The 26,210-nt window shown below is 39.8% G+C and overlaps 1 protein-coding gene across 5 annotated transcripts in view; it reads left to right on the top strand.

Moving 5' to 3' along the window:
• The window catches only part of PPP4R1 (protein phosphatase 4 regulatory subunit 1), a 65,371-nt gene extending 43,202 nt beyond the window's left edge, over window positions 1–22,169 (top strand). For 4 of the 5 annotated variants that reach the window (XM_087438911.1, XM_087438908.1, XM_087438912.1 and 1 more), the window contains 10 exons: window positions 2,101–2,624; window positions 8,094–8,266; window positions 9,774–9,869; window positions 12,721–12,906; window positions 14,616–14,777; window positions 17,220–17,320; window positions 18,533–18,653; window positions 18,751–18,885; window positions 19,659–19,800; window positions 21,000–22,169. In XM_087438911.1, the coding sequence (XP_087295037.1) occupies window positions 2,101–2,624; window positions 8,094–8,266; window positions 9,774–9,869; window positions 12,721–12,906; window positions 14,616–14,777; window positions 17,220–17,320; window positions 18,533–18,653; window positions 18,751–18,885; window positions 19,659–19,800; window positions 21,000–21,163 (1,804 nt within the window). In that variant the 3' untranslated portion in view covers window positions 21,164–22,169. The remainder of the gene's footprint in view (window positions 1–2,100; window positions 2,625–8,093; window positions 8,267–9,773; window positions 9,870–12,720; window positions 12,907–14,615; window positions 14,778–17,219; window positions 17,321–18,532; window positions 18,654–18,750; window positions 18,886–19,658; window positions 19,801–20,999) is intronic. The other variant, XM_087438913.1, reaches the window with a different exon arrangement.
• Window positions 22,170–26,210: the final 4,041 nt, after the last annotated feature.

Here is a 26,210-nt window from a genome sequence, read left to right as displayed (position 1 = left end):
TTTTATTGGGTATGTTTAAAGGCACATAATGTTTCAAGGGAGCACCTTTAATTTTTTCCCCACACTCACCTTACAAATTTACCTACATATCTGTCCTTGTTTCTCTTTCATATTTCTTAGAAAGAGGTGTCTCTTCACTCATTTAATCTGTGCACCTGTGTTTTTCAGCCCATATTCTTTCTTCTCAGAAAGACATTGCTTTCTTCAGTGTCTTTATTTAGTTATTTCATCAGTCTCCTGTGTCTTCAATTCCTTCATCTCTTGTGACCTCTTTCTCTAAGCCTAAAAATATATTCATCTTTACCATCCTTTTATACAATAAAAATGCTTCACTCTTTGTTATTCCACACAACTGTCGTGTTTTCCTTCATTCGTATTTCTTGCCTCACACACATCTAAGCCCCACACCTGTCCTTCTGAGTTGATAACCTCCAAATCTGTCTCCAGCATCTGACCACTTCCTATACACATCACCACCTAGAATTTGACACAGATACCTAACTCAGCCTATCCAAATCAGAACTCATTTGCTTTCTTATTAAACTATTCTTGCATTTTTCACTTTTAGTTGGTGCTACCAGCATCTACTCAATTGCTCTAACTGGAAATCTGGAACTCTTCCTAGATTCCTCCCTTTGTCTCTCATCTCCAGCGTGCAATAGTGAACAGATCTTATTGGTTTTGTCAACATTTAAATGTGTTTACTTTTTCTGTAGCCCCAGAAACACTGCCTTCATTCAGAAAGTCATCACTATCTCTCACTTGCTCTTCTGTAATTCCTGCCTCCTGTCTCACGTCCAACCCATTTTCTACACTTCTTCCAGAATGGTCTTTCAAAAATAACACACCTAAAAACATAATTCTTTTAATTTCTACATTATTTCCTGTAGCCCATAGGATAAATTCCAGAGGTATTTAGTTTGGAGTACAGTGGTTCCTGCAAAGTTTTTCATCCTTGTCGTCCATCGTCTCCTACTCTTAGCCATAGTGAACTCAATTGCTGTTTTCTGAAAGTGTTCTACCTCTTCTGTTGCTCTTGCCTTTGCATATTCTATTTCTTCTTTGAATACATTTTCTTTCCCTTAGCCTCGTAAACATTTATTAGTTCTTCTAAACACAACTCATATCATTTCCTCTAAAGCCTTTTAATTTCAACTCCCATCTCTGCTGTCCATGTTCATTGTGCATCCGTCTGAACTTACCACTCTGGCAATTATTTGCTTATATGTTCATTTCTCCTATTTGCCTCTAATTGTAATCTCATGAGCAAGATCTGCATCTCATTCACATATGAGTCTTCGATATCGGTTTCATTTCCTGGCTCCTAGTAGGTGCTCAATACATGTTTGTTAAATTTGAGTCAAATAAAATATAGGGGATAAACATTAAAACTTATTGTAGTGCTTTAGTTTAGATAATGGATGGCGGTAATCAATGGGCTTTAATTTAGGATCTTGTACCATCTGTCCTTATCAATTAAGTCATGACTCCATTTTGGGAAAACCTTTGGAAGTAGAGCTGGAAAGTGTGGAAGAAATAAAAATAACTGTATTTACACTTAAGTGGATTTTAATACGTTTTGTGAGGTAGTAAATAAGGATCTTGTCTAATGCTGTGTAAAGGTGGTTTTTTTTTTCTATTTTTTTATGTAAGCAAATAGGTTCTAATTCTCAGCTTTTTGGTATGTCATCGGAGCAGAGTGGCAGTACCGTAATCCTAAAAATCAGATAATTTTTGTAATGTCTGTCTTAAAATGCATTGTAGGAATTTATCTTTCTACTATTTCTCTTTAGTTTTTTTTATTATTGAAATTAACATGGTATTATAGAATCCCATGGGTCTTAAATGTTATCTTCTCCAACTAATATATAATGCTTTAATATCTAGACTTATGCTTAACAGATGTTTACATCTCTGAACACAGAACAACTGATGGAAAAAGCAGCATTATCAGTAATATACATAAACTACTCAATTGTACAGATAATCTAACTTTTAATATTTAACATGTCTAAATGCTTTATGTAGTATCTTTCATTGATTTTTTTTCAGTAATTATTTTTATACTTTCATTTTTTTCCCCAAATGAAACAATAAAAGGATCAGAGATCAAGAAGTCTCAGAGGATATACAAATCAGGCCAGAGGATGTTACTTCAGATCCCAGTACCAGTAATTCCAGTGTCAAACTGGAAAACACAATGGAAGATCACGCTGAAACATCTAGGAAGTCTCCAGGTGAAATAAGTGTTTCAGTGGACAACTCTTTACTTTGTACTTTGTCCTCAGAATCTCATCAGGAAGCAGCTAGTAATGAGAATGATAAAAAACCTGGTAACTACAAATCTACATTACGGCCAGAGGTTGGCACCAGTTCACAAGATTCAGCTTTCTTAGATCAGGAATTGTACAACTCCTTCCATTTCTGGAGGACTCCTCTTCCTGAAATAGATCTAGATATAGAGCTTGAGCAGGGCTCTGGGAATGAACTCAGCCCAGAGACACCAGAAGAAGCACCTGAAGTCACCACACCAGGTTCTTCAAATATCACCATGGCCACCAGAAAGGAACTTGAAGAAATGATAGAAAATCTGGAGCCACATATTGACGATCCAGATGTTAAAGGTATGAGAGAGTCAGTCAAGTTCTTTCTTCTAAAGTTGATATAAAATGTTATTTTTCCAGAAAAATTGCCTTTAAAACTTTTTTTTTAACTATCGTCATTATACATTCTTGTCTTGATAAATATAATATCTTATTTTTAGGAAGTTTTGTTGCAATAAGCTCATCATTTTGTTCCTAACTGTAGCATATACAGATTTGTTGATGCCCAAGTCACTCTCTGAAATTTTCACAATCATTCAAACAGCGTTTTTACATTTACAATTTTAAATCTTGAGCTCTGCCTTAACTATTTTGCTCTGGGTCTCATTAGCTTTTTTATGAAATAGCAGCAGGTGCAGTGTTGTTTTTCACGGAAAGACTATAGTCTATTAACAGTAAACAAAGTTATCTATTTCCCTGTGGAATATGATGTTTTAATAGCTGTAGACGCTCACAAGAGTCATTTGGATTTCTTTGTTTTTCAGTTTTTACTTTTTTCCATTGGGTTACACATGTATCACCTTGACCCTTTCATTGTGAACAACAGCTTTAAGGTTGTTCTATGTTAAGTAAACAGAATGTGTGTCAGTGTGTGAAGTGAGATGTCCTGAAGCAGCTGTTCTGCTTGCTGGGCTTGGGAGGTGGTTTCAGATCCATGGGGCTGGAACCTGGTGCAGCTGTTCTTTCTACACCTGTGAAGACAAGGGCCTTCCTGATGTCTCTCTATAACCATTCAATGAAATCTGAAATGTTGTTTAAAACAAAAACAATTTTAAAAAATCCCACAACTATAAGTCTTCAGATCTTATATCACTTTGTGGATTTTTTTTTTCCGTCTAGTTCCAAAAACTAAAATTACTAAACTGTCAGCTTACTCAGTGTTAGGAAATATCCATTTTTAAAGCAGATAAAGTGATATCTTCAGTATCCTTTTGAAACATACAAAACCTTACTGTGTTTAAACTTTGAAAATTGCGTTGGTGGTAAAGTAAAGCAGTTATCTTTATTTGGCTTTAATTTATCATGATTTTTAAAGATTTCCTATTATAATTTTACACTTGGAGAAAATTAAATGATTTGATTAAAGGCAAATTCATGTCCTTGATTGTTGAAAGTTATTTTAATGTAACTGGCAGATGGTCAGTTTTATTCTTTTTAACGTTTTTTTTTTAGGTTTATTGGGATATAATTTATATCAGTAATATTCAGCCTTTTGAATGGACGGTTCTGTGAGATTTGACAAACATATACAGTTGCGTGTAACCACCAGAGTCAAGATACAAAACAGTTCATCACCCCAAAACATTCGCTTGCCCCCCTTTCTAGTCCTTCCTTCCTTCCATCCCAGCCTCTAGCAACCACTGATCTGTTTTCTGTCCCTATGATTTTGCCTTTTCCAGAATGCCACATAAATAGAATCAAGCAGTATAAGCCTTTTTGAGTCTAACCTCTGTCACTTAGCATAATGTGTTTGAGATTTATGCTTATTGTTCCATGTATCCGTAGTTCATTCCTTTTTGTTAAGTTCTGAAACAAAGGCAAGAACAGAAGACTGAATATTTTCAATAGAATATCCTATTCTCGTCTCTCATGGTAGATTATTTTTTATGAAATCATACAGCTTCACTTTCTTTGCTTATTTTCATTTGTGGCTCCTGGCATTGCTTCTTACCCCCCTTTAACCACTCTGCTGCATTTTATGACAGCTTGATGATGTATCAAGTACTGAGGGTTTTGTTTCACGTTCTCCCTCCATCCCTCCAACTCTCTTCCACCTCCAAATGAGGAGAATTGAGACACAGAGAAAATTACACCTAAAACTAAGAGTGTTCACAGCTTAGGACAGTCAACTCTTCATAAATGTTTGTCTTTACAGCTTTCTGCTTTTTGTCTAAGTAAGTTTTATCATTTATCAACTTAACTTTTATTTGGTTGATCAGACTTCAATAACTCTCATATTTTGTTTTTCTTGTACTCCATTTTTATGAAAAGAAGATTGTTAGCTAGGCTTTAAGCCTGTTGTGGGAGTTCTCACTGTGTTACAGTCCCTCCTAGTTCTCTGACACATAGTACGCATGCAACAAATATGAACTGAAATATTGAATAAGCTACTTTAAATTTTTTTTAAAAAATAAGCTAAAAGTAATATGCATAGTTTGCTTTTTAAAAAGACCTACATGTACACAAGGGTCATTACAAAGATGGCTAATACTGTTAACTTAAAATTGTACTAGAGGGGGGTGGGCAAAAGGGGCACATATATATGGTGTACTGATAAATAATAGTGTATGCCTGAAAGTTGACAATGTTATAAACTATTCTGACCTCAATAAAAAAATTGTACTGTAAATTTACAGGCTGCAGTTGAGAGATTTTAATACAAATATTATGTTGTGATTTAATCAATTTTCTTTCTAATTCAGTTCTTAAACCTGCTACGATGTAAATTTGTCCTGTTCTTTCTCTTCATAATGGTGATCCTTCCATAACATATTTGTTGACTGAGTCATTCATTCAGCATTACTTATGCAGTGCCTTCTATGTGCCAGATCCTCTCCTAGGCACTAAACATACAGCAGCAACCACCCAGACAGAAACCCCAGCCTCAGAGAGCCCAGGAGGGTGAGATAGTACTGAACTGCCTGTATGGCAGATGTTCTGTGGATGATGTTGAGGGGCCATGTTGGCATTTTCTGCTTAGGCTACAGAATTCTTGAGCATTTGATCTTCCTGAAATCTGAGGGTGTGTTCATTTCAGTAACGATGCCTTGATTTCCATAGTGCTGCAAGGTGGTTGGGTTTTTAAGGAGTATAGCTTAAGTCTGGATACTTCGTGTTGTGGGCAGTTGTTTCCCACAGACTGTCAGAAAATGTCTACCTTTTTGAAAGGCAGAACTTAAGTCCAAAATTGGAAACTAGATTCTGACCGGGGATTAAACTAGTTACGTTGCACGTATAAATTTTTTCACGACAGTTGGGCAGCAAGGTGGTGGGGAGGCACTCCCCAGAGAAACCATCGTAGGGCCTGCCCCCAGGAGTTGAAGGGGAGCTTTCACAAGCCTCCTCACTTGATCTTTTCATTGTCATGGGAAATAATAGCAAGACTTAAGTATTTTCTCTTTTAGGGCAGCCTTTGCTTCACAGTCTTGCTAATTTAACTCTTACCTTCATGAAGCATTGATAGGGGGTTTTTGTGTGCGGGCTTTTGGTCAAAAATTTAAGCGTTTCCAGGGAGTAGAATGAGATGTTCCTGTCAGGAAAAGAAAGCCCTTTCTTGGTTATAGAGCAGAAACAGATCCTACATGGAAGGCCAGAAAAGGAAGTAGTAAAATATGAAGGTGTAAAAGATCCCCTTTTCCAAAATGCTCACCAAGGGGATTTGAGGCTTGTCTGTCTTCGTCCAGGATAGTTCGACACCCTGACATTTGGGATGGCCAGGTTGATTGAGGATTGAACTTGAGCAATGACTGAGTAGAATTGTTGATGCCAGTTTGATTAACACAGCTAGGTTCATATACTACAAAAAGAAAAACTGCCCAAGCTCACAAAACACAGATTTCTTTCCAGTTAGGCCCAGTGGAAGAAGTGGACCCTTTTAGCAGTCACGGTTAGAAAAATCATATTGTTTGCTGATTGAGATCAACAGATTGTTAGGAATTTGTGACTGACCACCAGTGAATTTTGTGGAAGAGTTAGAGATTATAGAGATTATAGAGATTATAAAGGTTTAGCTCAGCTGTCCCAGCTTGTTCAGGGAAGAAGTAAAGTTCAAAGTTTCCAGGTGGTCTCTATTTCTGAGCATGAGTCACTAGGCACTGTTTCTGTACAAATCCATGGTTCAGTGAGCTCTGGTTCCTGGGATTTCAGTCCACACTGGATCTGAAAGTAAAGTGCAGATCTTGGTAAAGACCTGTGTGTTTAGTTTTCTTAAATTCAACACGGTGGTGTATCCTGCTGAAGTTTCAGTATTAGCCAAGCGTTAGATTCTACCTCCTTCTCTGGCTGGAGAGTGTAAGCATCAGATTTCCTCAGGAATCAGCACTAGGCTCTTTCTTCATGATCTTTATATCAATTTTTGAAGAAGGTAACTTCACAGTGAACTCATTTAGACTTTTATGAATGTGCAAACCTAAAAATAAAGATTAACGTAGACAGAGAAGTAGGTAATCCATTTCGAGATAAATGACCTATTTAAGGCATTTTCTGTGTAAGGCTCTGATTTTAGTTACTTCCCAGGAAACAGAATTGAGCTGTACTAGGGATCACACACACACACACACACACACACACGCATTTTATGTGGGACAAAACATTTTAACCTTTATGTGTTGTGCAGTGTCCTTTAGTACTATTTTGATTTCATTTTGGAGACTTAAAAGATTCCAAAAGGGGGAGCTAAAGTAATTAAAAGGATTAGTACAAATTTCAGCTGCATTGCTCAAAAGATTGAGGATACTTTTCATGAGTAACTTTTTATGATTAATACCTTCAGTTTACTTACTTAAGTTAGCAAATAATGACCTAATAGAATAGAACCTCATCCTGTGTGTATCTTATATCTCTATTGCCAGGTACCTAATGAACTTAGACTAGAATTTTATAAATGCTGCAGCTTAGTAATAGCTTATCCTAATAAAATAGTTACTCTGATTGCTTCTTTTATAATCTGTAAGTAGAGTGGGGGTACACTTTCTAATCTTGGTACTAAACAAATTTGAACAAAAAAAATTTTAATTTATAAATTTTTATATTTTGAGCATCCAGTTGGATTGTTACTTGAAGTAATACTAAGCAATACTTTTTGCTAAATTTCTCATTTTTTGGGGGGGAAGGAAAAATCCTAGTTTTAAATCACTTTTATAAAAAAGGAGTAACTCAACCCAGACAGTGCCATTTGCCAGATTTAAGAACCACTACTTGGTAAGTTGTCATTTGGTTTGTTGCAAACAAAGCAGTGCTTATTTGGGATCTTGTGTTTGGGACAAATCACTAATATTATGTTCAAAAAGAATTAGAGAAAAGTAAACTGGAATAAGATATGAGATGTTTAAATGTAACTGCAACAAAAATCTTTGTAATTACCATTGTTTTATGTTGGCAGGGTTTGTGTGACTGCTCTTCTGCTAAAATAGCTTAGTAAGTAAGCCTTGTCAGTTCGATTCATGCACTACCAAAACATAGTTAACTTATACTGAAATTGACTCCTTTTAATAAACTGGAAGCACCTCCAAAACTAGATAGCATTTCTCTTTTCATACTAACGCAGAATAATGTACAGTAGTAGATAAACATTTTTAATCTCATGAAAGCATATTAGTTTTCTACTTTTTCTCTTGGAGGACTAATGATTCACCACAGTAGAGTTTTTTTTTCAGCTTTTTGATGGCAGTGTCAAAAAAGTATACATTTCATTGATAACATATAATGCAAAGGGAGGAAAAACTTGCAAGCACATTGTAATTCTGCTGCTCATTTGCCATTTCCCTACAGCACAAGTGGATGTGCTGTCTGCTGCGCTGCGCGCTTCCAGTCTGGACGCTCGTGAAGAGGCTAGTGGTGCAGAAAAGAGAAGTGATGTGCAGGATGAGCTGGGCGTAAATGAGCTACCAAACTGCAAAATAAATCCTGATGTCTCCGTGCCTTTTGTCAGCGATGCTGTTGAGGTAATGCCTCCGTAAAGTGTTTATCACGTGAGAGCAGTTTGAATCAGAAGTCCCTTGTTGGGGAATGGTTGTAGCTAGTCAGTGTCTAGTTAGTACATTCTGTTTGTTACTAATTTTCTCAGCTTCCCCTTTTGCATATAAAGTAAAAGTAATTGTCACCACATCCTATCTTTGTGACGTTAGTGTCATGTTCAGTGCTTGGAAAAGTAAATCCTGATCCTGTCTACATGACCAGTTTGGTAGCCTCAATGTTAATGTAGCTCACTGCAGTGAAATAGTCTTACTGGAAACAAAGCCCTTTGTCAAGAATAATTAACTCTTCCCTTTTCTTTTTGGAGAGGTGCTTTGTTTCTGATCGGACCATTTCACTGCAGCAAGCAACACAGTATTCTGAGCAGAAGATCGGGACTTGAGGCCATGTTGCGGAGGGCCAGTGGCATTATCTGGACTCGAGTGTGAGGGTGGGTACTGTTATTAGCATCATCTTCGCTGTGTACTTCGAGCTGTTCTCTATGATCCTTCCCTGATTTCCTGCTACATGCCACCAAGCCAGCATCATTTGGTATCAGTATTTCTTATGCCTTGTTTATATAAACGGGATTTGTCAGATTGTCAGAATCAAATGGTCACAGATCAGAGCAGCTTGAATGATAAGCTCAGGAAAGAGTGGCTGCATACACATTGGGGGTGGCAAGAGGGTTCTTAGAACTTTAGTGGATGTCTGTTTTGTTTTTTATTAGATGACATCTGGTATAGTTAGAAATCTTGTATAATAGTAGTACATCAGAATGAAACCCTGACCACTTATCATCATTGGAGATTTGAGTCCTGTGATATTGCTGCATTTTAGAAGATGTTTTGGGGCCAGCCTGGTGGTATAGTGGTTAAGTTCGCGTGCTTTGGCACCCTGGGGTTCGCAGGTTTGGATCCCGGGCACAGACCTACCACTCGTAGAGCCATGCTGTGGTGGCATCCCACGTACAAAATAGAGAAATATGGGCACAGATGTCAGCTCAGGGCTAATCTTCCTCACCAAAAAGAAAAAGAAAAAGGAAAGAAGGTGTTTTGTTTTGGGGTTTTTTGCGGACTGTTAAAAAATATATTTACGAAATTAGAAATAGCCAAGAATAGAAACAATAGAAGAAAAACCGTATATGATATTTGTGGCTTCTAAAACAGTTGACTGAAAGCAACCCTCTACATACTATTTTATAAATAAAGCAATTTTAGATATTTGAGCCATTTCAAAATTACTTCTAAGTTTCCTTTTCAATAAGTTTGATTCTGAAATTCATTTTGATACATTTAGCAACCTATTCAGAAAGTTTGATTTAAGGCAGGGGTAAGTTCTTATGAGATCTTAGGTATGTTTATAAACTTTTAAAAGCATGAAGAATTTATATGACTTTGTACCTTTGGCAGTCTTGAAAGGTAAGTAATAAGGTAGTTTAAATGAAGGAAACCTACAGACAGGACAGTGCTTTAAGTAAATATTTTTTCCTGACAGAATATGGACTCCAGCCTTTGCTATATTCACAATGATTCGGACTTGAGCACCAATAGCAGTTTTAGTCCTGATGAGGAAAGGAGATCTAAAGTACAAGTAAGTGACAAAAAAATGCTTTATTTTGTGTAGGTGTTGTTAATTCCTCTTTGAAACCCATTTCTCACTGAATTGGGTCCTTCTTATAAGGAGGTTTTTTAAAGATTGACTAATATATTCGATAAGATATAATATATCATATTCTTATCATATTCGATAAGAAAATTCAAATAAGAGAGTAGTAAAATATAAGCAAAAATGTTCCTCTTCTGGGGCCGGCCCGGTGGCACAAGCAGTTAAGTGCATGCGCTCTGCTGCAGCAGCCCGGGGTTCGCCGGTTCAGAACCCTGGGTGCACACCAGTGCACTGCTTGGCAAGCCATGCTGTGGCAGCGTCCCATATAAAGTGGAGGAAGATGGTCACGATGTTAGCCCAGGGCCAGTCTTCCTCAGAAAAAAAAAAAAAAAAAGAGGAGGATTGGCAGATGTTAGCACAGGGCTGATCTCCTCACACACACAAAAAAAATGGACCTCTTCTCACACCTGTGAGCCCATTCGTCATTCACAGTAACCTCAGATCACTGTGCCATCTGTATTTCTTCATAAATTTTTTTAGGGTACATATGTACCCGTTTTTGTCTTTTAAAGATTTTATTTATTTAATTTTTTCCCCCCAAAGCCCCAGTAGATAGTTGTATGTCATAGCTGCACATCCTTCTAGTTGCTGTATGTGGGACTCGGCCTCAGGATGGACGGAGAAGTGGTGCCTCGATGCGCACCCGGGATCCGAACCCGGGCCACCAGCATTGCAGCGCGCGCACTTAACCACCAAGCCACAGGGCCGGCCCCCGTTTTTGTCTTGAAGACAAATAGAATCATACCATCATGCCTAGATATTTCATCAGGCCTAAGTTGCCAAGAATTATGATACAGCTTGATTTCAGGGATGAAAACATGAAAAAATGACTGAACATCATTATAAAGTGCCGTCAATGACAAGGTGAACTCCAGTTTCAGAGATTTTTAAGGTGGGAAAATATGCTTATGGAATTAGTGAAATTGCCTTTCTTTCTTTCTTTCTTTCTTTTTTTTAAATATTTACTTATTTATTTACTTATTTATTTAGTGTGCGTGTGTGTGTGAGGAAGATCAGCCCTGAGCTGACATCCATGCTGATCCTCCTCTTTTTGCTGAGGAAGACTGGCCCTGGGCTAACGTCTGTGCCCAGCTTCCTCCACTTCATGTGGGACGCCACCACAGCATGGCCTGTCAAGCAGTGTGTTGGTGCGCGCCCAGGATCCGAACCCAGGCCGCCAGCAGCGGAGCACGCGCACTTAACCGCTATGTCACAGGGCTGGCCCCTTTTTTTCTATTTTTAAAACTTGTGTCTTGGAGATCTTTCCGTATGAGCATGTAAGGACTCTCCCCCCACCAGCAGCACAGCCCCCACACAGCGCTGTGTCGTTATCCGTTCTGAGAAGGTGCTCGTACTTCACCAGCTCCTTACCTGCATCCAGGTTAAGTTTTGTTGTGATTTTACAAGCAGTGCTACATTCATCATCATTATGTGTGTTGTTTGCTTCTGGGACTATATATTTTTATAAGTAGATTTCCTAGGTCAGATGGTATATGTTCTTTATTTTCGTTTGTTCTGTTTATTAAACATGGAATCAGTATTCGTGGTGTTTTGAAACATGCTTTTTACCACTTTTATTGTAGATGTCTTGTCAAGACAAACAGATTGTCTCATTCTTTGCATGAATTTATTTCAATTTTAATTTATTTTTTTTTTTTATTTATTTTTTTTTTGTGAGGAGGACTAACCCTGAGCTAACATCTGATGCCAATCCTCCCCTTTTTTCTTGAGGAAGATGGGTCCTGAGCTAACAACCGTGGCCATCTTCCTCCACTTTATATGGGACGCCGCCACAGCATGGCTTAACAAGCAATACGTCGGTGCACGCCGGGGATCCGAACCTGCGAACCCCAGGCCGCCGCAGCAGAGCGCACGCACTTAACAGCTTGTGCCACCAGGCCGGCCCCTAATTTATTTTTTTTAAATAGCTAACAAGTTTATGGGCCGGCCCCGTGGCTTAGTGGTTAAGTGTGCGCGCTCCACTGCTGGTGGCCCGGGTTCGGATCCCAGGCGCACACCGACGCACCGCTTCTCCGGCCATGCTGAGGCCGCGTCCCACATACAGCAACTAGAAGGATGTGCAGCTATGACATACAACTATCTACTGGGGCTTTGGGGGAATAAATAAATAAATAAGTAAAATTAAATAGCTAACAAGTTTACATGGTTCAAAATTCAAAAGGTACAAAAGCATTCAGTGATGTTTTTCTCCTCCACCATCCACTTTGCTTCCCCTAAAGCTGTCAATTTTACCTTTCTTTTTTATATCCTTCCCAAGTTATATTATACATACATTCTTCTTTTCCTCACATTTATACAAATGGTTAGAGATATATATACTTCAAATTTTTATAGTTTCCGTCTAACGGTGGGTGGTGGTGTTTTTTTAAAATACATGTTGGTAATAGTGCACGGGCGTGCCTGTTTACCACATTCATTAGGTTACATCAGACTTTATGATCTTTGCCCACATTTGAAAGGTGCTGTTCTTAGTCTTAGTGTATCTTTGAAATTTAGTAATCAATTCTAATTGTCCCTTAAGCTGTTCTCTGTTTTAGGATCTGAGTCATTGTTTTTCTCCTGGAGTTGTTTATTTATATGTTTTTCCGTTGGCATGTTTTTCTTAGCTCTTTTCACTTACTAGATACCTGAAAATTAGAGATTGTTTTCTCTACTGTTTGAGATGCTATGTTAAATCCATATATTTAAAAATAAGTTTAGCTAATTTATGTGTCAGCTGCTCCTGGTGCATCACTGTCGTGTCTCTCTTCCTTAGGATGTTGTGCCACAGGCTCTCCTAGATCAGTATTTGTCTATGACTGACCCCTCTCGTGCACAGACGGTGGATACTGAAATTGCTAAGCACTGTGCATATAGCCTTCCAGGCGTGGCCCTGACACTCGGCAGGCAGAACTGGCACTGCCTGAGAGAGACTTACGAGACTCTGGCGTCAGACATGCAGGTGAGTGAGGCCACTAGGGAATTAATCAGACGTGCATACGGAAGGCACAGTGTTTCGCCTTTCAAAACCTAGTAGAATTTCTGTTCATGTTCTGGCAAGTACTTGGTATTACAGGAAGTTATGTGCAGAAGAGTTTAAAAGTAATATCAAAGAGCTCTCTTTTTGCATGGTTCAAGTTCCACAGTTTGGTGGCTTCTCTTTTATCTAAAGTATTAGAAATTATCATCACATTTGACATGCCTAAATTCCTAATTTCCAAATGTGTTATTGTCTAGAGTTTATGTATAGATGTAGCTTTCCCCCTAGAAACAATGCTATAAACACTTCTTTGACTGTTTTTTAAACCTTAGCAGTCCTGAGTCCAGGGCTTTGCAGTGCAGGGGAGGGGTTAATGGGGCTGCTCTGCCCTGTACCCACCCCCACCCCCTTGGAAGAACACAGATGTGAAGCGTTGACCCTAGGGCGTTTTGTCTGCATATCTGTGACTTTTGGGGGGCTCTTTTCCTAGGCTTTGTTGACTTAACTTCCCCTGCTGTTAGGTTTGGTTTCCGTGTAACAGAATTTTTCCCCTCTTCCACAAAACCTATTGCTTTGGTGAAATTAATCTCTCAGTTATTAAGAAAGCAGTCTGGTTAGACTAATGTGGACTGAGGTATGAATGATTTTCCCTTAAATGTCTTACTAATTACTGCACTTTTCAAAGAATCAGTGCCGTTGACTCAGCAAGTTAGAAGTTGAAAGTAAGAGCACATAATTGAAGTTCCTCCTCTACCTATGAGTTAGGAAACCACTGTTGACACACTTTTTCAGCAGTGGCACTGGGCAAGGGACCACAAAGGCCCAGTTTCCTTAGAGTACTTCTCCTCTGTTATTAGTGGATTTCCATCCTTATTCCTCAGAACTCTCGGGGTTCCTGTGGGGCAGGTACCTTAGGACTCCTGGTGACGAGGACGGCTCTCGATGGGCGGGGCTTCATGCCTTCCGTCTCCTCCCCTCCATCAGAATATCTCTGCCTTCATCTGTTTGATATATTGAATATGGGTATAAAATTTTATTTCAAGAACGGGTTCTAGTGTTTGGGAGCAAGAATAAAACTTTGCTCAAAACAGCTTCTTAGCGGTAAAGTTCTCAGCTGAGTAACAAAGTAAAGATTTTTAAATTAAGGCAACATGAAGAAAAAGATGTTTTTAATGTAAAGTTTCCTGTAAATGCAAGGCATTTCTGTTTAGGAGTTCTTGTTCAGGGCTGTGTGCAAAAGATTTTCCTATTTTTGTATTTCTTTAATTGCCAGTTCCTTAAAAACAAGTTTTGTTGTTTTTTAATCCAGGATAGGCTGTACAGGAGCCGGAAGGGGAACATTAAAGCGAGGATGATGCTAGCCCGCCTTTGGTTGATGTGGGACATCAGTAAATCAAGCATCTAGTGTTCAGACAACTACAAAAACTATGTAGTGATTTCCAAGCATTTATTTCTTCACAAATCAAAGGGAGATAATACATACCATGCAGGAATTTAAATTTTTTCTGCTGGTTTGTGTTACATAGTAGGCATTTTTAAATCTCTTACTACTATTACTTTTATTCTGATTTAATTTTTTGAGATTAATAACATTCAGATTTAAATTGCCTTCGTATATTAGTTAGAAGTAGAAGTTAGAGTACTAAGCGTTTGTGCTTAGCTGCCTAACGCAGTTCTTTTTATTTCTGCAGTGGAAAGTGCGGAGAACACTAGCCTTCTCCATCCACGAGCTTGCAGTCATTCTTGGAGACCAGTTGACAGCTGCAGATCTGGTTCCAATTTTTAATGGATTTTTAAAAGACCTCGATGAAGTCAGGATAGGTGTCCTTAAACATTTGCATGATTTTCTGAAGGTAACTTTTAAATTATTTTGCATAAAAACACTAAAATTCCACTGTAGATCTAAAATTTTGATTTTCTGCTACCACCAAGATAGATTTCTCTGTGTTTTATGTGAGGAAATGTAGTCATGAGTCAATGGTGAGATATGACTTAAAAAAAAAAAAGTCTTATTCTGATCAGTTTTGCTGGTGTTGTAATTTTTAATTTAAAAATACATATGCTAAATTTCATTTTTAAATGATGTAAGATCATGGTTACAAGCCTTTGTACCTTTTTTCCAAAATTATTGAATTAAATATATGTAAAAACTTTCCATAAACATGAAGTTTGGAGGCTTTATGTGGTGTCCAGGGGGCTGAGAATGCACCTTTAGTCCTCACTCCTTCGCTGTGGAGTCGCCGGTCTCTAAGGTGAGCAGCCCTGACTTTACAAATCATTCAGTCCTGGAATACTATTGTTCTTTAGACTTTAGCCTTGAAATTGGTTCTCCTTTAGTTCTAAGGTTTGAGGTACAGAAGTATTGTAATCTTACTTTTTAAAAAACGTTGATACCATGTTATACAGATCATGTTGAAATGTCTCTAATTGTCCCAGTAATGTCTTTTATAGCTTCCCCCCTGCCCTGATTCAGAATCCAGTCAGGAATTGCATATCGAATTTAAATATCATGTTTCTTTAGTCCTCTTAAGTTTAGAACAGTTTCCCTGTTTGTCTTTAATGCCATTGGCATTTTTGAAGAGGCCAAGCCAGTTGTTTTGCAGAATACCACTCAATTTGAAATTGTCTCTGTGTTGTTACACAGTTAGATTCATGTTAAACAGGTTTTCTTTGTGGGAATATTCCCCATCTGTGGGTGTTTTTCTGAGTGCATTACACCAGGGGTGACTGATGCTGACTCTTCTGATCACCGATGATGCTGAGTCTGGTCCCTTGGTTATGGTGGTCTCAGCTCGCTTTCTCCATTGTAAACGACCCCTTTGTGATTGATAACCACTGGGTGGGTCGATGCTTTCAAACTCTGTGAATATCTCCCCCCACCCCACCCCCAAATCTTTCACCCAGAGCTTTTGCATCCGTGCATCTATATGTGGTTCTTGCCTGAATCAGTTGTTACTGTGTTAGTTGTCAAATACTGATTTTCTATTTTTATAGTTCCTTCTATATTTATTAGTTGGCATTCTCATGTAAAGATAACCTTTCCCTTCTCTCCTTCCCCCTTTTCAGAAGTTTTTTTAGTATGAGTGTGGACTCTAGAATTTTTTTTTTATTCAGTGTAATGTAATCCATTTCTGTCATTTGTTTTAAACATGAAATTTGGCTAATAGGAACCCCTTACAGCTGCCTCCTGTGTCCTTTTGATCTGTCCCCTCATTTTTAAGCACATCCTCACTTCCAGGCCCACCTTCTCCTTTCTCGGCCCTAGCCTGGAGTTAGCTATTTCTCAGAGAACCCTGGTCTTTTTTAGTGATAAGTGGCAGTTAGAAGCCAAGATCCAGGCAGTAAATGTGCACATTGCTCCCGGGTTTCATTTCTTTTAGGCCTTTTCAGGGGATGGGAACTAGGAGGGGGATTTTTGTTTTTTGGGTTTTTTTAAATTATTGAATTCATATTAATATCTCTACTTCTAATATCATTTCCTCTCCTTCACTTCATATTTTTTTTCTCATGGTAAAAACTCCGTTCTTAACAACATTAACATGTTTAGTCCTTTGCTCAGTTCTACAACATACATGAAATAGTTTCAGAATTACTCCACCAATAATAATTCCAACATCAAATCAACTAAGTCACGTTCAAGATTTCCTTCAGTGCTTTGTCGTTAGCAGGTCTACCTTGAAGATGTGTGGTCAGAGTACTAAGTTCAAACTGAGGCTTTTTTTTTCTGTGTGATTCTTACCTATTCAGCATACAGTTATGTTTATTCGCTTCTGTTGATATCAAATTTCAGGGTTTTCCCTCTTGTTGACTATACACCTACTTGTAAATATTTGTAGAGCGATTATTGGGATAAATTTATTTTTATTTTTTTCACTCAACAAACATTTGTTGAGCACTGACTATGTGCCGTCACAGTGCCCTCCACTGAGCTCAGTATGAATAAGAGCATAGTTAGTGTCTTCAAGGACCTGGGGTGGGTAACAAGGGTGTCATGTGATTAAAGTCGTTGGGAGCTATAACAAAGCTGTGCCCAAGGCACTGGAGAGGTCAGTGGAGGTCACTCACTGGCTCAATAAGTAAATGTTTCAAAAGAGGATAATGACTCCTGAAGGTAAATGGGATTATCAGGGGAAAATGAAGTTAATACCAGTTTTTAAAACAGTTAAGTGTATGTACTACGTCTATACTCCTTCAGAAGAATTAAGCATATTATTTATCGTCATTTTTAAGCAGTCTAGTAAAAGAAATAATGTCTATACCTTGTCCTCGTGAATACTTTTATTTTGTTACTTCAGCTTCTTCATATTGACAAAAGAAGAGAATATCTTTATCAACTTCAGGAGTTTTTGGTGACAGATAATAGTAGAAATTGGCGCTTTCGAGCTGAGCTGGCTGAGTAAGTTCTAACAGTTTATTAGACTATGTGTTGGGAGGGGTACGTATGTACTTCATCGTTACCTTTTCTGGGTTTGTTCGTTACTCTGTGTAGATCTAAGTTTCTGTCTGGTATCCTATTCCTTTACTATTTCTTGTAATGCAGGTCTTGCCAGCACTGAATTTTCTGGTTTTTTTAAGGTCTATTTCACCTTCATTTTTTTTTAAATTGTGGTTAAATACACATAACCAAATTTGCCGTTGGTGACATTTAGTGCATTCACAATGTTGTGCAACCGTTAGCACCAGCTAGTTCTAGAATGTTTCATCATCCCAAAAGGAAAACCTATGCCCTTTAAGCAGTCACTCCTCATCCCTCCCTCTCTCCACTTTCCTTCTCTGATCTCAGGCTTTCTCATGAGCATCCAGGGGAGGGCAGTGAGAAAATCTGCAGTGTCAGAAAATAGAGGTGATAAGTGTGCCTCTCTCCTTGAGGATTTATGTTTATGTATATACACGGGTGCGTTTAACATTGTTACATTATCTACGTTCATGTTTAGAGTTCACTTCCTGCTGATTATAAATATAAATAACGTTAAACGTAAAACCTGAAAGGCAAAAGTCTCATTCGTATCCGAGGCATTTCTTCAAGGGCATTGTTGCATCTACTTAAATTAGCCTGGTGGATCTGTTAGTCTTCAGTTCTCATCAGATGTAGTAGGAACAGTTGCTAGAGGACCTCTTATGTTATCCCTAGTAAATGTATCATCCCCTTGGAGGCTGCTCAGAGCCTTGACAAATACACTCCAGGCTACCTAAAACTGCTAGAACTTTCCTACTTAGATAACTGATTTGTGGATGGAATTTTTTCAGCACATTCATAACAGTTACTATGGAAAAAATGTGTTCCATGTTCCGATTGAACATACTAGGAAATACTTTGCTCTTTCTGTCCCTGTGGACACAGAATTCCACAGCATTTGTTTTCCTTACATTCTGAGGAGAAGAGATACTTCTTGAACTTGCATAGTGTTTAAATGCAGCTCCACATTCACAGAGACTGGAGGTAATTCTGTGCATGAGAGACCAGGTTAATCACCAGTCTGTGTGTAATTAATACTATCTTACAGATACTCTCCAGTATTACAGATTATTCAGATGAATAACATATTTTCATTTGTTATTTATTTTTAAATTTTAATTATATTTTTATTTTTATAATTCATTTCTGTAGACAGCTGATTTTACTTCTAGAGTTATATAGTCCCAGAGATGTTTATGACTATTTACGCCCCATTGCCCTGAATCTATGTGCAGATAAAGTTTCTTCTGTTCGTTGGATTTCCTACAAGTTGGTATGTATTAAAATTTTTACAATTTTAGATGAGCAAACTATTTAATAAGATCATAGAACAGAAGGTATTTCTCACTTCTCTCTGTTCACCCTGCTAGGTCAGTGAGATGGTGAAGAAACTGCACACGGCAACACCACCGACATTTGCAGTGGACCTCATCAATGAGCTTGTGGAAAATTTTGGTAGATGTCCCAAGTGGTCTGGTCGGCAGGCCTTCGTCTTTGTTTGCCAGGTGAGCAAGGACTTGCCTGTGTGTGACTTACCCCTTTTCTATCTAGAACTGTGTTTCTGTGGTTACCAGAGGGGAAGGGGGGAGGGAGGGGGGTAAAAGGGATAATTCAGCACATGTGTGTGGTGATGGCTTGTAATTAGTATTTGAGTGGTGAACATGATGTAATCCATGCAGAAATAAAAGTATAATGATGTACACCTGAAATTTACACAATGTTATAAACCATATTACTGCAATAAACAAAAAATAAAAAATAAATTAAAAAAAAAGAAAGTACACCGTGAAAAAAAAAAATAGAACTGTGTTTCTTCTTTCACTCCTTACCTCTCAACACCCTCTTTCTTATCCTTAAGGAATAGAACTTGCCATCTGGCTCTTTATAGGGTTACTTGTTCCCTCAGACTGGGTATTGATCTGCCTGGCTCATCCTCTCTCCCTCAGTCCACCCAGCTCTTTACAAAGCTGGCCCCCGCTCCCCCGTACCCCCAGCCATCCATTGGAGGATGCTCCGGGGTCTGGCCTGTAGCACAGGTGTGAAAATGAACATGACTGTGAACACTCCAGGTCTCCTTGGAGCAGTTGAGAAACTGTGTCTCTGGAGGGACTTAGTTATGTCATTTTTGTTTTGAGTTCCCAAGTGCCTGGAATATTGGTTTAAAAAGCAAGAACTAAAATCTGTAGCACATAACTTGTTACTAAAAGATTTCGTGAGCTAGTATGATGGCTTTGTAGGCTACATGGGCAAATCTAAAGCAGTTGTTTGTTTTCCCCAGACTGTCATTGAAGACGATTGCCTTCCTATGGACCAGTTTGCTGTGCATCTGATGCCACATTTGCTCACCTTAGCAAATGACAGGGTTCCCAACGTTAGAGTGCTCCTTGCAAAGACATTACGACAAACCCTACTAGAAAAAGGTAGGTGGTGCCTCTATGCAGAAATGTGTATTTGGTAGGGAGGAGGTTCATAGACTGCATGAATAGATAAATATCTAAGCAGAAGTATTATATGTTCATAGGAATAATCTGCGATAGAAGAATATATTGTAAGTTGTTGATAGTGGCTCCCTCTGGGAGAGGACACAGAAGATTAAAGGGCAAGGAAAGGGACTTTTAATTATCACTCTTCTGTTCTAGGTGAATTTATTTTTATAATTTAAAACTTAGTAGTTTGAAAAATTGGATATTCACTTATGACTATGAAAAATTATTGCCTTTGGTGCACCCCACTTGACATCTGTTAACTGCTGTTTGGGGCTGGGAGGCATGAGTGTGTTTCCTCCCCTTTTCATTTGTCAGGCTGCAAACAAGTGCCCCATTGTATTTGCTTTGCTGCAAATTATAAGCTCCTCAAGATTCAGGTTATTTATTGTAATCCCCCCAAAATGCCTAATAAATATCATTTGAAGGCATGAATTCATGAGTGAAGCACAGAAAGAAGTTTGTAATAGGCTTCACAGAATATGAGTAAATGAATATTGCTTCTTTTTTCTCCTTGGGAGTTCATTTGAATTTCTTTAATAGCAATTATAATGGAATGGCTAGAGAAGACTCTGGTTTTCTGTGTGTGGGGGGGGGGTGTGGGGGGTTGGTATTTGGAAGTATTTTTCCTTTTACTAAGCTAATTAATACCTATAACAAGTATAAGTTTTAGTATATTTATTATCTTCCCTGCTGTTGAATACCACGAGACTTAATCCTATAAAAACAATGAGGGTGGGCCAGCCCTGGTGGCCTAGTGGTTAAGTTCGGTGCGTTCTGCTTTGGCGGCCCAGGTTCCATTCCTAGGCGTGGACCTACCACTTGTCTGTCAGTGGCCATGCTTTGGCAGCAGCTCACATATAAAAAGAGGAAGATTGGCAACAGATGTTAGCTCAGGGCAAATTTTCCTCAACAACAACAACAAAAAAAAAACAGGGTAAATGTTACAATTCCCTTATGTTTGGGGATTTTTTTTCATATAGTACAAATCAGTTTGGATTACTGTTTATGAATTCAACATAACTTATGTTTATACTTGTAAGAAAATTGTGTTTCTAATGACTAAGAACTGTATATACTTGACAAAACTGAACTCACGGACTGATTTGGTTTGTAACTGCACTTCTCACTTCCAGACTACTTCTTAACCTCCGCCAGCTGTCATCAGGAAGCCGTGGAGCAGACCATCATGGCTCTTCAGATGGATCGGGACAGTGACGTCAAGTACTTTGCAAGCATCCACCCTGCCAGTACCAAAATCTCTGAAGATGCCATGAGCACAGCTTCCTCGACCTACTAGACAGCTTGAGCCTCGGTGTTTGTCCTGCTTCCTAGGTGGCTGAGGTTCGACAGTGCTCTCCACGTGTGTGGTCTGGGGCAGCCCTTGGGAGTAGGAGAGACCTTCCTCCCTTGCAGACTTAATTGCAGGTGCAAGTTGCCTACACCAATACCAGGGATTTTATGAGTCAAGAGAAAGTACAGTAAACACTATTATCTTATCTTGACTTTAAGGGAAAATAATTTCTCAGAGGATTGTAATTGTCACCGAAGCCTTAAATCCTTCCGTCTTCCTGACTGAGTGAAACTTGAATTGGCAGAGCATTTTTCTTATGGAAGGGATGAGATTCCCAGAGACCTGCATTGCTTTCTGCTGGTTTTATTTAATGACCGATAGATGGAATTATAGCCAGAAGGTGGCTGTGAGCCAGGATATGAAAGAGACCTTCAGTATTAGCCCTCACTGTTTCCACGCGGGCAAGGACCTAGTGGGTTCTGTGGCCAGCTGCCCCGTTCGGCCCTAAGTGTGAATAGTTTTTGATGTGTGTAAATGGGGAAGGAGATTTTTTTTGGATTTCTCCTAAGGGCTTGATGCTAACACTAAAGTAGAATCTGATTTTAACTCTTAAATGCAGCATATTGCTGTACACATTTACAAAACGTTTGCTGAGTGTCTGCCTCCTGATATTTTTCATGCTGGTCATGACCTGAAGGAAGTTTATTAGCACGTATACTATATGTCAGGTGTTTTTAACTTGATCATGATCGGCTCTGAGGTGCAACTTTTTCTTCCCATGTTGTACATATCTGTGACCACTCTTGGAGTGTTGCAGTCTTTCATCATGCTGTTTAAACTGTTGTGGCACAAGTTCTCTTGTCCAAATAAAATTTATTAATAAGATCTATAGAGAGAGGTATATATACACTTTTGATTGTTTTCTAGATGTTTGCGAATAAATGCAATTTGTGACCTGTATTAATGATTTAGTACAAAATGGGAAAACTAGATTAAAATATTTGTCTTTTAACTGGTTTAGTAATTTCTTTGAAATCTGCATATGCCCCCTGGGCCAGGCTCTGCTCTTGGCTGACAGGAGGGGCATCCTGGCTCCACAATCCTTGAGCTTCTGCCTGCAGCCCCCAGAGGGCGAGTGAGTGCCTAGCACTGGTCTGGAAGCTCTTCATTTACAAGAATGCATCTCTGAGCCTTGATTGCATCTGTAAAATGGGAACAAATAAAAGCTGCCTTGTCTCTCACAGGGTTGTTTTGCAGTCAGATGTGAAAGTGCTTTTGTGAAGGGCTGTGTTGAAAGACCCTTGGCCTATCTGAGTCCCGTGGTGCTTCTATGAGTTCTGGTTGTATTTACTCAGCTGGCGGGGACTCCTCAAGGTTACAGTAAGCGGAATAGGGCCCCCTAACCTTGGTGTGTGGATTTGGGAATGTATGGGCAGCTTCCTATACAAACTATTACAAGTAAGCCTTTGGTTTCTTGTTCTTGCATCATAACCCAGATTTGTGCACTGGGAATATAAGCATGAACAAATTCCACTGGGACAAATAAATCAGTAAATACCTAGGTAAAATGTGAGGCAGGTAGTAAGGACAGGGCCGGGGAGAATAGAAAAGTGCTGGTTTGGGGGGTGGGGGGGTGCCTGGGGAAGGCATCTGTGAAGGAGCATCAGAATGGAGATTGAAGGAGGTTGTGACCTCTTTTGATTTAATGTAGCCTATTTTTTGAGGTGCGTATTCTCTGCTATTAAGTTATAATAATACACCTTGCCCCCCCGAATTTCAGTTCCATAAATTACATTAGAATTATATACTAATAGCTGCATTTTTTTAAATCAGTGGCAAAAACAGTACATTTTGGGGTAAAGAACTTGAATTTGTGGTATGCTAGAGCACCTGTAAACTTAAAAATGCACGGGCCAATTCTTCCTCTCTAGCCTTCATGCTGCTGCCTGGATCCTACTGAGGAACATCCTCCAATACCCTTGGGGTCTTGAAGTGCTCCAGATACTCTATGGAATTCCAGTTATCTCACTGGCAATGAACACAGAAGGCATCTGCATTGGTTAACAACTTCACTGCAGTTCAACCAAGGCGGTCCCAGCTTGAATAATCTCCAATGAAATTCAAAATAAGAAAATAGAGGGGACTCACCTCTTAATTTCAACTCTATTTACTAGTGACTGTGGCGGTACTTGTGTGGCTCCCTACAGAAGGCTGGTCAAGGTGTGGCTTATCCTTTTTCCTCTGCGTGATGCAGCAGTGGCACCCGAATCCTGAGGACGCAAGGAGTGTTGGAATCTGTCTAAAGTGTAGCCTCTCTTTGCACAGGATTGTCTAAGGGAGGAAATTGGACTTCCAAAGGCAGTATAAAACCAAGCAAACGTAGAAAATTGATGATTCAATAGTTCTTTGAAATCCCCCAGGAGGCAAAAACTGCAAACCAATTAGTATTCAAACTATTAATTTCACAATAGAAAAGTGAATAAAATGGTAATAATTATGTCCTCATAGGTATTTAATATTGGGTAGCTAATCTCAGAAGATTTTCTGTCATGTATTAGGACTTTTGAGTGACCAAGGTGAAGAGGAAAACTATTTTTCAGAAATGAGAGCTTAGGGCCGGCCCTGTGGCTTAGCAGTTAAGTGCTCGTGCTCTGCTACTGGCGGCCCGGGTTCGGATCTCGGGCGCGCACCGACGCACCGCTTCTCTGGCCATGCTGAGGCCGCGTCCCACATACCGCAACTAGAAGCATGTGCAACTAGGACATACAACTATCTCCTGGGGCTTTGGGGAAAAAAAAGGAGGAGGATTGGCACTAGATGTTAGCTTAGAGCCAGTCTTCCTCAGCAAAAAGAGGAGGATTAGCATGGGTGTTAGCTCAGGGCTGATCTTCCTCACAAAAAAAAAAAAAAAAGCTTATTGCTCAGTGGGGGTACTTGGCATTGCCATTGTTTCTTGCTGCCCCATCCTCCCCTCCCATCTTCCCCTCCCATCCCAGGTGAGCTTCCTCCTTAGTGTGCCTGGCACCCAAGTCATGATGCTCTGCATGATTCCTGCCACCCCTCCCCCGGGCTGGGAGAAATCTGTTTGTGAGCTTTCCTGAGTTTTCAGTGTCCCTTTCTGAATTTACCCAGCCCCAGGCCACCAGACCTCCTCTCTGACTGCTTAGTGGAGTGGCTTGGGGGTCACCTTTTTGCCAGTGATCTTTTTTCTTTTTTTTTTTTGGCTGAGGAAGATTCGCCCTGAGCTAACATCTGTGCAAGTCTTCCTCTATTTGGATGTGGGTTGCCGCCACAGCATGGCTACTGACAAGTGGTGTAGGGCCACACGTAGGAACCAAACCTCTGCTGCCAAAGCAGAGTGCACCAATCTTTAACCACTAGGCTGCGGGGCTGACCCTATGCCAGTGATCTTTGTCCTTAAGTCTTGGAGATATTTCTGTAGTGCCAGACCACTGTCTTTCTGGAACTCTTGAACTCTGAGTTGGCAAGTGCTGAGTTCCTGCGAGAGCCCCCATGCTAAAGCCCTAAGTGCTGTCCACGCTGCTGGTCTTCTCAAGGAGCACTTTTGCGGCTCCTAGTCTCTAGGTGGCCCTCAGGGTGTGCTGTGTATTATGGACTCTTCTCATACCTGCTCAGTCCAGGTCCCACTTTAAATCGAGATGAGGGGGTCGGCCCAGTGGCGTAGCGGTTAAGTTTCCGTGGTCCGCTCCGGCGGCCTGGGGTCTACCAGTTTGGATCCTGGGCATGGACCTCCGCACCACTCATCAAGCCATGCTGAGGCGGCGTCCCACATAGAGCAACTAGAAGGATGTACAACTATGACATACAACTATCTACTGGGGCTTTGGGGGGATAAAAGGAAAGAAACAAGGAAGATTGGCAACAGATGTTAGCTCAGGGTCAATCTTCCTCAAAAATCTTAAAAAATATATATATATGTTGCAATTAAATTTAACTTTATTTAAAAAATAAATAAATCAGGCTGAGTCGATTTCCTGGCACACTGGAAGCTGAATGTGCCAAAGGAAATGTGTCATAAATCTCATGCCCACTGCAGCGTCAGCTTTCCAGGGGAACATGGAACGGCTGAAACACTTGGTCATGCTTTGCGTATTTGGGAAGCATTAGTGAGGATGCTTCACAAATGCAGCTCAGGGAGGGAAGCAGCTGGGAGGAGGGGGCAGCAAGGTTTTTAAACTGACCACCTATAGGAAACAGCGCTGCTGCTCAGGCTCTGGGACGCGTGATTGTTTCCTTGTATGGTAACGTTTCTGTGCAAGATTCCAGAAGGAGACAAAAAGAGTGAAGGGAGGAAAAGAAAGAAACTGAGCAACTCAAACCAAGCAAACGGCCTCTTTAATAATCCTCTGACACAAACTGGGAAAAAAAGTTGAGTCTGGAGATACTCAGGAGTAAGCAAGGCTGGGTGGATGCTGTGGTTGTTTTGAATTCTTGCCTAAGCCTTTATGAACTCGTCATGCTAGATGTAGAACGTCAAGATCAGGGCCACCAGGAGGAGCTGGCTGCTGGAGGAAGAGGCCAGTGGAGCAAGGAACCTGGCCGCACCCTGCGCTAGAGCACACGCATGGGAGGCTGGGGCCCAAGAGGGTGGCTGGCCCTTCCTGCTTTGTAAGTGACCTGCACGGGTCAGAGCCTCCCGACTTCATGTATCTCTTTCCCACTAGAAAACCAGATGGTGTTTTAGGTGAGGGTGGGAAGGAGACCCAACTCTCAAATCCTTCCACTAGAAACTCCAAACAGGTAGTTTTGTGATACTCTGAATATGAATGTTTTGACCTTGAGAACATTTTGACTGTAAACACGAAAATTCCAACAGTGATATATTTTTGTTGAAGGCATTTTCTGCAGTGAACTCAATTAAGCCAATTTTATTCCTGCATCCATTTTTTATAGAGAATAAACTAGTTTTAGTTTTCTTACAGAAATTATTTTCGTTAAGAAACCTTTTCCCAGAAACTCGACACGTTCCATTCAGTGATCAGATTTTAGTCCCTGCGACGTTTCACAGTGCTGCTGTAGGTTTATCTCTACC

This window comes from Ceratotherium simum, chromosome 14 (assembly GCF_057802395.1).
Source record: "Ceratotherium simum simum isolate JZ-2026a chromosome 14, ASM5780239v1, whole genome shotgun sequence".
Taxonomy (NCBI): Eukaryota; Metazoa; Chordata; class Mammalia; order Perissodactyla; family Rhinocerotidae; genus Ceratotherium; species Ceratotherium simum.
This window is presented reverse-complemented; position numbering and strand designations above follow the sequence as displayed.